The sequence below is a fragment of the Mustela nivalis genome (assembly GCF_964662115.1).
Source record: "Mustela nivalis genome assembly, chromosome: 6".
NCBI lineage: Eukaryota > Metazoa > Chordata > Mammalia > Carnivora > Mustelidae > Mustela > Mustela nivalis.
Window position 1 is genome coordinate 88967928 of NC_139025.1, and position 12505 is coordinate 88980432.

A 12505-nucleotide genomic window follows, 5' to 3' on the forward strand; every position below is an offset into this window, starting at 1 on the left:
CCTAAAGTATTTATTTGAGAGAAATAAAAGCTTGTATTCTTAAAAAAAAAAAAAAAACTATACGTGAAAATTTCTGGTCACAATCTAAATATCCTATATTCCTGATTGGATACACAAACTGTGAAACCCCTATATACAAGGAAACCTACTTAGAGATAGAAGGGAACAAATTGATATATACAACACAAATGAACCTCAAAAATATTTCACTGAGCAAAAGAAATAAAATGCAGTGGAACATATACTATATGATTCTCTTTATATAAAATCCTAGAATAGGCAAAGCTAATCTACGGACTAGCAAATAGATTGGGGATTGCACAAGGCCAGGAGTGGGAAAAGATGGGGTGGAAAGCAGCCCAAGAGTTCTTTGTGGAGTGATAGTATTATTCTAAATCTTAATTTTGATAGTGGTTATATGAGTGTAGAAATTCTGTCAAAATTCATCAGGCTCTAAGTATAAAAATGAGTGCATTTTAATTTTCATGTAAAGTTCTCCTTAATAATGTATATTTCAAACTAAAAAAGAAAACTTAAGGTCATAGTGGTAGTCAGTGAGGTGAAAGAAATCATCCCAGTTCCTTTAATCCACACCAAACCCTGGGCTTAACTTTATTATCTGGTATTTTATAGATGGATTCCTACACAAGAAATTCAGGTATTCAGCAAGAAAAAAAAATCTTACTTCCTCACAATACAATCTCCGGTTATAGATCTGATAGAAGTAGAGACTAATGCTATGAAGTTTTTAAACTACACTTACAAAGTCTTAACACTAAAGAAAAGGCCATGACTTCTGGGCTGTGCATTCTATTTAATAGAACTATCCATTCATACTAATCTTCTTAACCTTCTAAGGATGAAATGCTTGATAATTTCAACATAAGAAACACCACTGGAAGGCTTCATCTGTTACGCTGAGAATTGGTATGTTAACTTTCAAAAGCAGGATTCAAATTAATATGGGCACTGACAACTATGTCAAGTAGCAAATAAAATAATGCAAGGAAAAGAGATTGGAAAAACACACACCAAAATGTCAACTAAGTTGTGGTACTATGGGTGGTTACTTTCTCTTCTTCTTACCAGTATTTTACAGTTTCTATAGCGATTATTGTACTACTTTGTGATGAAAATGAGTAAAAATTATTTGTAGTTGTTTAAGCACAAGTAAAAAGATAAATACATTTCTCATTGTCCTGCATACCTCTTTATCTGAAAGTTTTATGCACCTGACACTGACAATGTTTTAAGGTGAGTAGAACATACATGCTTTAGCTAACTTTTGGATATCTGTCCTAATTTTGAAAAGGGATATTTCCTGCCTACAGTTTCTATTTTCTAGCACAAAGCTTGACTTTAGCAGCTGTATAAACACGTACTGAAAATTCATATGTTGGCAATAGAAAGTTAAGCAGGGCAGAGAGCATATTCTACAGACATCTGGCCTTAGATCCTCTTCCCTGAGGACACTGACCTCCAAATAGTGTTGACAGGACAGGTCATTCATCTATCCCAACATGGCCCTCCTACCAGCACTTCCCTGGGCTTCCTACAAGAGTAGGTTGGCCAGCTCCACCCTCTTAACGTTCTAGGGAGCTGCCAAGCTACTCATCGCAACCAGACCTAGGAGAGGTTTTCCTTATTTTTATATTCAAATTTCTACACGTTTCTCATTCTATTTATAAACCCCAAAGTATTCTGCCTCCTAAGGCGAGAGTCTGAAATGTCAGTGCTCTATCTACAGGTAACTAAGTATATCCTATGATATTCTTTACAGTCTCTGGTCCCTAATGTGAACTCAGACTGTTACACCAGGTAATTACAAATCAGCAGCAAATGACTTACTCGGGGAGGGAGGTTAAGGCAGGCAAACTACCTAAAGGGAAGAGCATAGTCTCAGCACTTTTCTTTATGAAACCAACCTGTTTTTGCTCTTTTTTTTTTTTTTTTTTTTTTTTTATGAATATAAAGTTAGACCCTGCAAGCTCAGGTAGAGGTCTCTTTGATTGCTTCAAAGCCATTCCAGACCATCAAGGCAACCCTGTGTCATCCACACTTTAATATTGATATGGGATTCCAAAGAAAACCCCAAAGCATGCCACTGTGCATTGTGTCTTCATTACTTTCTGGGTCCTCTCTGCCTTATCTTGCCTTAATAAAGTCCTTGTCTCCCTCTTCATCCCTGTTTTTTACATTGATATTCTTGGCTCCTTTGTGGTTGCTTTTGTAACTGACTAGTATAAGAATTAGAGATAATTTATATAAAAATTCAGTAAGTGGTTATTATTGTTGTTTTCATTAGTACCATAATCTACCTGTATTTTTCCCTCTCTGGCCCCATGTTTTCCATCCAACCAAATTTGAAATCTTTTTTATGCATTCTAGACTATCGCTACTCAAAGTGCACCTGCAGACCAGCATCATTAGTGTCACCCAGGAGCTTTTTCGAAACGCAGTATCTCGGGCCCCAACCAAGCCTGCGAAATCACAATCCACTTTTCAACAAGATGGTTCATATGCACTGGGTACTAGAAAAGCACAGGCTAGAGCACTCATAGCTTGTTTCATTTTTCCTCTAATAGTCACTGTGCCTCTGATATCAGCAAACCGAATCCTGGTAGTCTTACCCATTTTGTACTTTCCCCCCATGCTGTCTGACATTGCTGCATAAAATCAGTCTCCTTGCCCCTTTTCTATGATTGTCCAGATTTTACTAGTTAATCAAGGCTCATCTCCAGGTCAACTTTTCTTTGACGAAGAAATCAAAAACATTGTTTGACTTGGTTCTCTGGCCTGACCTCAGCATTCATTGCCTTTACCAGACAGTGTGTAAAAAAGAGAGTCTGTAATAATATGGTATAGAGTAAACGCCATGGCCACATGTGCCAGGCGATCTCGAGGCGGCAAATAGGGCCCCAGATGAGTGTGTAAGTCACTGTCTGTGAGACACGACTGAGCTGTCGCGGGGGGAAAGTGCCAAGATGGTGAGCACTTGCCGGCTTGCCCTGAAAGCAATGAGAGCTCCAGAGCTCTTCCCTCGTTAGGCCCGACGGGCGAGCCAAACCTGAAGCTTCGTTGGAAGCTCCAGGACAAGCGAAGAGGCCTTTTTCGCAGAAACGCTGCGTCAGGCCAGCTCGCTGTCTGTGCGGGCCCCGGCGCGGGCAGCCGGCGGGGAACTAGCTCTCCAGTTGTTACAACAGTCCCGTGGGACCCAGGAACACAAGCCCCCCCGGGTCGCCAGAGCCGGGAGGTCACGGACATCTTCTGGGCCACGGTTGCAAAGACCCGGGCACCAGACCCGTGTAAAAGCTCCCCTTCAAGGCCTGCTGGCGCTCAGGCGCGCGGCGGAGGGAGAGCGAGCTGGTGAAAATGGCGCCTGGAGGGAGAGCGAGCAGACGAAGATGGCGCCCTCTAGTCTCCAGGGTGGGGCAAAAGTGGGGACAGGGCCCCACAGGGCGTTTCAAAGCCCACGCCTGCCCCTCTGTCCAAGGCTCGGTGACAAGCAAAAAGCGAGCGAGCCGTTCCCAGGCACAGTCCGGCGTCGTTCCATCGGCTGCCTCCGTGCTGGACCCTGAGGCGGGTAAGTCCAAGGGCGAGAGCGGTTTCTCAGATCCTCGCAGCTGGTGGGCCTTGTGGAAACGAGCCCCGTTCAAAGCTACACGTTTTGGGGGCTTGCTCCTCAGGTGCAGATCTTAAAAGTTGTGGTGTCGGTTCAAAACCTTTGCTTTTCAGAGAAGAGCTCTGGATTTGGGGTTCCGTCTCGAGTGTGGGTCGCTGTTTTCATGGTGAAACCGTGTCCCAGCCTCACCTGGCTGCTTCCTTGCGGGCCTTCCTTTGTTGGGCCAGTTTTTAGGGTTTTTTCAGATGGAATTTTCCATACGTAGCTGTAGATTCCCCGAATTTGTGAGAGGAGGTGAGATTAGAATCCTCTTAGGTAGCCATCTTGAACCAGAGCCTGCGATAGAGCGATATAAAAACACAGTGAGGCCAAAGTAGATTATTCATGTTGAATACAGGGATTACCTGATTTTATGTTACTTCGATAAGTATTTATTGACTCTTCCCACAAACAAGGCAGATTTTTTAGGAATGTGGTATAGATTATTGTCCAAACATGAAATACCTGCCCTCCAGAATCTTATATTCTAGCCCTATATACTTGAGTGGATTTTCTCATCGAACTCTGCATTTAGTAGAAATACAGTTGTAGAATAATTGTTCATGTTCAATTGTTGTGTCACCAGGGACCTATTACTATGGAATATTTTTCTTAGACTGTTAGATCTGAAAGTAAAATAGAAGGCATTATAAATTATTTATATATTATCTTACTTTTATGCCTCATATAATTTTTACATGAAGAAAAAAATCATTATCAAATTTTAGTTGGTACAGAATGAAATAAAAGTCCTTAAACAGAAGATGTGTAAGCTGACTTTATCACGCAAAAATGTTTGTTTTGTTTCATTGAATTCTTTCAAGCGGTATGTGTGTGTATATGTGTGTGAACATTATGTGAGCATAATGTGAGCATTAACTTTCAGTTAACAGGCCGTACTATTCCTTTTTAGTAGATGTTTTATCCAAGTATAGCATGAAGTGTACAAATATTTAATGTACAGCTGAGTGAATTTTTGCAAGGTAAACACTTCCATGTAACCATCATCTAGACTGAATTTTACAAGCACCCTAGAAAAACTCTTTTATGTTCCCTCCCAGTGCTTACTGCCCTCAAAGGTAACAACTGATCTGACTTCTGTTCCCAAAACTCAATTTGCCTATTGTTGCAATTTATGGGATGTGAAATACACGATATGCTTATTTGTGTCTGACTTGTCTTATTCACAGTTACACCTAGGAGATCCATCTATGTTGATGAGCTTGACAGTGGTCTCTTCTTTTTTATTGCAATGTGCTATTTCCTTGAATAAGCAACAGTTTGTATATCCCGTATACTGTAAATTTTTTTTTTTTAAGATTTTATCCATTTACCTCACAGAGATCACAAGTAAGTGGAGAGGCGGGGCGGGGGGGTAAGCAGGCTCCCCACTGAGTAGAGAGCCCCATGCAGGGCTTGATCCTAGGACCCCGGGACCATGACCTGAGCTGAAGACAGAAGCTTTAACCCACTGAGCCACCCAGGCATCCCTACTGTAAATTTTTTTAAAGATTTTATTTATTTATTTATTTGACAGAGAGAGAGAGCACAAGCAGGGGGAGCGGCAGATAGAGGGAAAGGAGAAGCAGACTCCCCATGGAGCAGGGAGCCGGACCCAGGGCTGCATCCCAGGCCCTTGAGATCATGAGTTGAGCCAAAGTAGACACTTAACCAACTGAGCCACCCAGGCACCCCTATCTAGTATGCTGTAGATGGATGTTCGGGTTTCTGATTTGGGGTTATTACAAATAACACTACAAATAATTAATATTCTTACAAACATTTTTTTATCACACACCTGTACTCATTTCTTTTGGGTGTATTCCCAGGAGTAGATTTTTGGATTGTAGGATTATGTATATATTCATGTAAATACTACCAAATTATTTTTAAAAGTGATTATGCCAATTTACTCTCCAACCAACATCATATGAGTTGTTCCACATCATTGTCAACATCTAATATTGTGGGGTTGCTGTGTTTTTTTTTTTTTCTTTGATTTTAGGCATTCTGGAGGGAATGTACTGATATCTCCTCTTAGTTTTAATTTGAATTTGTTGCATTTTGAGCAACTTGTTATATGCTTATTGGCCATTTTGGTTATCATCCTTACACATTTCTACTTGGGTTTTTATTTTTCTCATGGATTTGCAGGATTTTTGGCAGGCGGGTACATATCCTTTGTCAATGTATTAGCTTTCATGAGGTTATGCCACTCAGTAAAGATTCTCAAAATTTCAGTGGATTTATTCATCAAGATCAAAAGCTAGTGCATAGCAAAGGAAACAGTCAACAAAACCAAAAGACAGCTGACAGGGAGAAGATATTTGCAAATGACATTTCAGATAAAGGGCTAGTATCCAAAATCTATAAAGAACTTATCAAACTCAACACCCGAAATACAAATAATCCAGTCCAAGAAACGGGCAGAAGACATGAACAGACATTTCAGCAAAGAAGACATCCAAATGGCCAACAGACACATGAAAAAGTGCTCCACATCACTTGGCATCAGGGAAATACAAATCAAAACCACAATGAGATACCACCTCATACCAGTTAGAAAGACTAAAATTAACAATCAGGAAATGACAGATGCTGGTGAGGATGTGGAGAAAGGGGAACCCTCCTACACTGTTGGTGGGAATGCAAGTTGATGCAGCCACTCTGGAAAACAGCATGGAGGTTCCTGAAAAAGTTGAAAATAGAGCTACCCTACGACCCAGCAATCGCACTAGTGGGTATTTACCCTAAAGATACAAATGTAAGGATCCAAAGAGGCATGCGCATCTGAATGCTTATAGCAACAATGTCCACAATAGCCAAACTATGGAAAGAACCTAGATGTCCCTCAACAGATGAATGGATAAAGAAGATGTGGTATATATACACAATGGAATACTATGCAGCAATCAAAAGAAATGAAATCTTGCCATTTGCAATGACATGGATGGGACTAGAGGGTATTGTGCTTAGTGAAATAAGTCAATCAGAGAAAGACAATTATCATATGATCTCCCTGATATGAGGAAGTTGAGAGGCAAAGTGGGGTTTTAGGGTGTAAGGAAGGAAAAAATGAAACAAGATGGGATTGGCAGGGAGACAAACCATGAGAGACTCTTAATCTCACAAAACAAACTGAGGGTTGCCAGGGGGAGAGGGATAGGGAGAGGGTGGTTGGGTTATGGACATTGGGGAAGGTGTGTGCTATTTTGAGTGCTGTGAAATATGTAAACCTGGTGATTCACAGACCTGTACCCCTGGGGCTAATAATACATTATATGTTAATAAAAAATAAATTTGAAAAATTTTCAGTGGCTTAGAACATTGAATATATATTTCATACTCACTTTACCTGCTGTTTGCAGATCTGTTCAGTACTTCTAGACTCTGCTAGACTAAGCTGGGCTCGGCTTGGCTTGGCTTGCTTGGCTTCATTTATCTTCTCATTCTTAAAAAATGAGTGGTAATTGGACTCAATATCTGAGGTATCCTGTTCTCGTGATTGAAAGTTAGAACAAAAGGTGGGGCTTAGCAGAAACTATCAACCCCTCTAAAAGCAACTATTTGGAGGGTCCCTGGGTGGCTCTGTAGGTTGAGCACGCCACTCTTGGGTTTGGCTCAGATCATGATCTCAGGGTCGTGGGATTAAGCCCCACAGAGGACTCTACACTCAGCAGGGAGTCTGCTTGAGATTCTCCCCCTGTTCCTCTGTCCCTCCCCCACTAGTGAGCTCTCTCACTCTTTCTCTTTCTCAAATAAATACATCTTTAAAATATGCATATATGTATTTTATAACCTTTAAAATACATATATATAGAGAGAGAGAGAGAGTGAGGGAGCATACCTATCAGTCATAGGAAACATCACGTCCATTTACATACCATTGGCCAAAACAAGTCACAAGTTCAAGCCCAAAGTCACTGGAGTAGGGAACTACCTTCTCCCTAGAAGGGAGGATAAAGAGGACCAGGGAGACGAGAGATGAGAATAGTGAACAAATAATACAGTTTACCACAGTTGGAGGTGTGTTACAAAGACTTCCCACTCTTGCTTAATAATGTCTTCCAATAAACAAAAATTCTTAATAATAAGGAAGTACAATTTAAGTTTTTATTTATGATTTATACTTTTTATATTTAATTTAATAAATTTTATAAGAATATGATGGTTGGGGCGCCTGGGTGGCTCAGTGGGTTAAAGCCTCTGCCTTCAGCTCAGGTCACGATCTCAGGGTCCTGGGATCGAGCCCCGCATCAGGCTCTCTGCTCAGCAGGGAGCCTGCTTCCTCCTCACTCTCTCTGCCTGCATCTCTGCCAACTTGTGATCTGTCTGTAAAATAAATAAATAAAATCTTAAAAAAAAAAAAAAAGAATATGATGGTATTCTTCTATGTCAAGAACTGGCACTATTTCTGTAAAGGACCAAATAGTAATATTTCTGCTTTAAAAGCATCAACTGTCTCACAACCACTCAAATCTGTTGTTGTAGCACAAAAGCAGTCAGAGACAATATATAAATGAATGGGGGGTGCCTGTATTCCAATAAAACTTTATTTACAAACTTTAAAACTTTATTTACAAAAATAAAGTGGCAAGCTTGATTTGCTGATCCCTATTCTATGTTATCCTATAGAAGTTTTATTTTTTAACCTTGAGCAATTGCATTCACAATTAATCTGTCTGGAATTTTTTGTGTGTTTGATATGAAATAAGGGAAGAATCATTTTTTAATTTTTTATTTTTTTATAAACATATATTTTTATCCCCAGGGGTACAGGTCTGTGAATCACCAGGTTTACACACTTCACAGCACTCACCAAAGCACATACCCTCCCCAATGTCCATAATCCCACCCCCTTCTTCCAAATCCCCTCCCCCCAGCAACCCTCAGTTTGTTTTGTGAGATTAAGAGTCACTTATGGTTTGTCTCCCTCCCAATCCCATCTTGCTTTATTGATTCTTCTCCTACCCACTTAAGCCCCCATCTTGCATCACCACTTCCTCATATCAGGGAGATCATATGATAGTTGTCTTTCTCTGCTTGACTTATTTCGCTAAGCATGATACGCTCTAGTTCCATCCATGTTGTCGCAAATGGCAAGATTTCATTTCTTTTGATGGCTGCATAGTATTCCATTGTGTATATAACCACATCTTCTTGATCCATTCATCTGTTGATGGACATCTAGGTTCTTTCCACAGTTTGGCTATTGTGGACATTGCTGCTATAAACATTCGTGTGCACGTGCCCCTTTGGATCACTACGTTTGTATCTTTAGGGTAAATACCCAATAGTGCAATTGCTGGGTCATGGGGCAATTCTATTTTCAACATTTTGAGGAACCTCCATGCTGTTTTCCAGAGTGGCTGCACCAGCTTGTATTCCCACCAACAGTGTAGAAAGGTTCCCCTTTCTCCGCATCCTCGCCAGCATCTGTCATTTCCTGACTTGTTTATTTTAGCCATTCTGACTGGTGTGAGGTGATATCTCATTGTGGTTTTGATTTGTATTTCCCTGATGCCGAGTGATATGGAGCACTTTTTCATGTGTCTGTTGGCCATCTGGATGTCTTCTTTGCTGAAATGTCTGTTCATGTCCTGGGAAGAATCATTTTTTAGATATGCACATCCAATTGACATAGTATCATTAATGGCAAAGACACTCTTTTTCTAATGTGTTAGAGAAGTATCTTTGTCATTAAATAATTCTATGTGTAGATAAGTTTAACAATTTTGACCTTCTTTCTCAAATATTACCTATTCTCGTTGGGCCTTTGCATTTCTATCGAAATTTTAATTCAGCCTTTTTATTTGCAAACACACATGTATACACACACCTACTAGAATTTTTATTGGGATTGCATTTTTTTAAACATACAAACACACAAGCACATACACACACTGGAAAGGATTAACAACTTTTCAGTAGTTTTCCAACCTATGGATCTATTTACTTAGTTGTTTTAAAATCTCTCCCAGTAATAATTTATAATTGTCTCTGGAGTGCATGCATATTTACCAGAAGTAAAGAACATTTTATAATGTAAAATAGTTCAAGTGGAAGATACAATGACCCTAAATGTATATGCAGCTAAGAATATAGCTTCAAAATATATAAAGCAAAATGTGATAGAACCAAAAGGAGAACCAGAAGATCCAGAGTGAGAGCAGGAAATTTTAATTGATCTCTTTGTAAAGAAAAAAGAGTTGAATGGCAAGATTATCAAACACATAGTGAACATATACTGGATCATAAAGCAATTCTCAAGAAATTTCAAAGGATTGAAATTACATACTATGTGTTCTTCTGAATGCAATAAATTGAATATTAATAACAAATTTAACTATGTCTACTTTATCTGAAGTTAGTGGAAGAATTTTATCAACTTTGTTTTGGTTAGTACTAGTATGGTAAATCTATTTCATCCTTCTACTCTAAACCTTTCTATGATTTTATGCTTACAATATGCCTTTTGTAGCTGGCTGTAGTTGTTTTTTGTTTGTTTAACCCAGCCTGGCAATCACAGTTTTTTGTAAGCTAATGCAGTCTAATTAAAAGTATGTAGTCTGTTTCTTTTTAATGTGATTACTGGTATTAAATTACCAACACATTTTCTTTCTTTCTTTAATTAGTTTCAAGGGTAGAATTTAGTGATTCATCATGCAACACCAGTGCTCATTACATCAAGTGCCCCTCCTCAATGTCCATCACCCAGTTATCCCATCCGTGCCTCCCCTCCAGCAACCCTTAGTCTGTTCCATATAATGAGTCTTATAGTTTGCCTCCTTCTCTGTTTTTATTTTTCTTTCCCTTCCCCATCTTCATCTGTTTTGTTTCTTAAATTCCACATGTGAGTGAAATTATAGTATATTAGTCTTTCTCTGACTTACTTTACTTAGCATAATAACCTCTAGTTCCATCCACATCATTGCAAATGGCAAGATTTCATTCTTTTTGATGGCTGAGTAATATTCCTGTGTGTGTGTGTGTGTGTGTGTGTGTGTGTGTGTACCACATCTTCTTTATGTATTCACCCATCGATTACCAACCCATTTTCTTTTTATTTCATCTTATTCTTTTCTTTCTTACTCTCTTCTGGATTATTCAAATGCTCTTATTTTTTTAAATAAACACTGTAACTCTATTGACTCTCTGCCCTTTTTATATTATTGTGATGCCTTATCATTAATACTACCTAAGTTTTTTTTCTTTTTTTTTAGATTTTATTTATTCATTTGAGAGAGAATAGAGGGAGAGTGAGAGGGAGAAACTGAATAGGGAGCCCAACATTAGACTTGATCCCAGGACCCTGGGATCATGAACTAAACCAAAGGCAGAAGCTTAACTGAGTGAGACACCCAGCCACTCCTATAATTCTACCTAAATTTTTAAAGACATCATTATTATTGCTTATATAAGTCAATATACATATAGTTAGTAACTTATCTTTTCTGGTGCTCTTCATTCCTTCTTGCATTTCTATTCATCTATCTGTTACCCTTTTCCCTCTACCTACGAAGCTCTCTTTCACATGTCTTTCAAGTTTGGACCTCCTGGCTATGAATTCTTTCCATTCTTGTGTGTGTGAAAATATCTTTATTTTTCTTTTTTTTTTTTTTTTTTTAAGATTTTGTTTATTTACTTGAGAGAGGGAGGAAGAACGAGAGCACAAGCAGGGGGAATGGCCGGCAGGGGGAGAGGGAGAAGCAGGCTCTATGCTGAGCAGGAAATCCAACATGGGGCTTGATCCCAGGACGCTGGGATCATGACCTGAGCTGAAGGCCCACACTTAACCAACTGAGCCACCCAGGAGCCCCTTTATTTTGCTTTAATTTTGAAGAATATTTTCTCTGGGGGCACCTGGGTGACTCAGTCAGTTAAGCATCTGATTCTTGATTTTGGCTCAGGTCATGATCTCAGGGTTGTCAGATCAAGACCCACACTGGGCTCCATGTTCAACAGAAAGTCTGCTTGGGATTCTCTCTCTCTGTCTTCCCCTGCCCCTCACCTCTCTAAACAATAAAAAATAATATTTTCTCTGGATATAGCATTTGAGATTGATAATTATTTTCTTTCAGCACCTTGAAGATACCATCTTTTCTGGTTTTCTTGATTTATCCTCAAAAGTCAACTGTTGCTCCTTTGAAGGCTATGAGTCTTTGGGAAGAGGGGCCTGCCTTTAAATTGATTTCTGTCTCTAGTTTTCAGCATTTTTATTATCATATATTAGGTATAACTTTTTTTGTATTATCCTGTTGGGGGTTTGCAGAACTTCTTAAATCTATAGCTCAATAGATGCAGCACTTCTTCAAGTATATCTTCAAATATCTTGCCTCCATTTTGAGATTCCAATTACATATGCATTTGGACTTTCTTCACTATGTTTCATATGTTTCTAATTTTTTTTTAAGTTCTTGTTGCATGCCATGCTTCAGTCTGGGTATTTTCTACTTTGAATTTTGCTCTTTCCTCCTTGTAATCTGCTATTAAACCCAAGGATTAAATTTCTTTTTTTAAAAAATATTTTATTTATTTATTTTGACAGACAGAGATCACAAGTAGGTAGAGAGACAGACAGAGAGAGAGGAGGAAGCAGGCTCCCCGCTGAGCAGAGAACCCGATGCGGTGCTCCATCCCGGGACCCTGGGATCATGACCTGAGCCAAAGGCAGAGGCTTAACCCACTGAACCACCCAGGTCCCCCCCAAGGATTAAATTTCTAATTTTAATTATTGTATTTTTCAATTCTAGAATTTCCTCTTGATTCTTTTTTAATTCCAGTTCTCTGGTAAATTTCCATCTTCTCTTTTCTTGAACATATTAACCATAGTTACTTTAATGT

At 39.2% G+C, this 12505-nt stretch overlaps 1 protein-coding gene across 1 annotated transcript in view; it reads left to right on the forward strand.

Moving 5' to 3' along the window:
- Window positions 1-2626: 2626 nt before the first annotated feature.
- The window catches only part of LOC309867169 (uncharacterized protein), a 55118-nt gene continuing 45239 nt past the window's right edge, over window positions 2627-12505 (forward strand). The window contains exon 1 of the mRNA XM_082735622.1: window positions 2627-3583. Coding sequence (XP_082591748.1) covers window positions 3373-3583 — 211 coding nt within the window. The 5' untranslated portion in view covers window positions 2627-3372. The remainder of the gene's footprint in view (window positions 3584-12505) is intronic.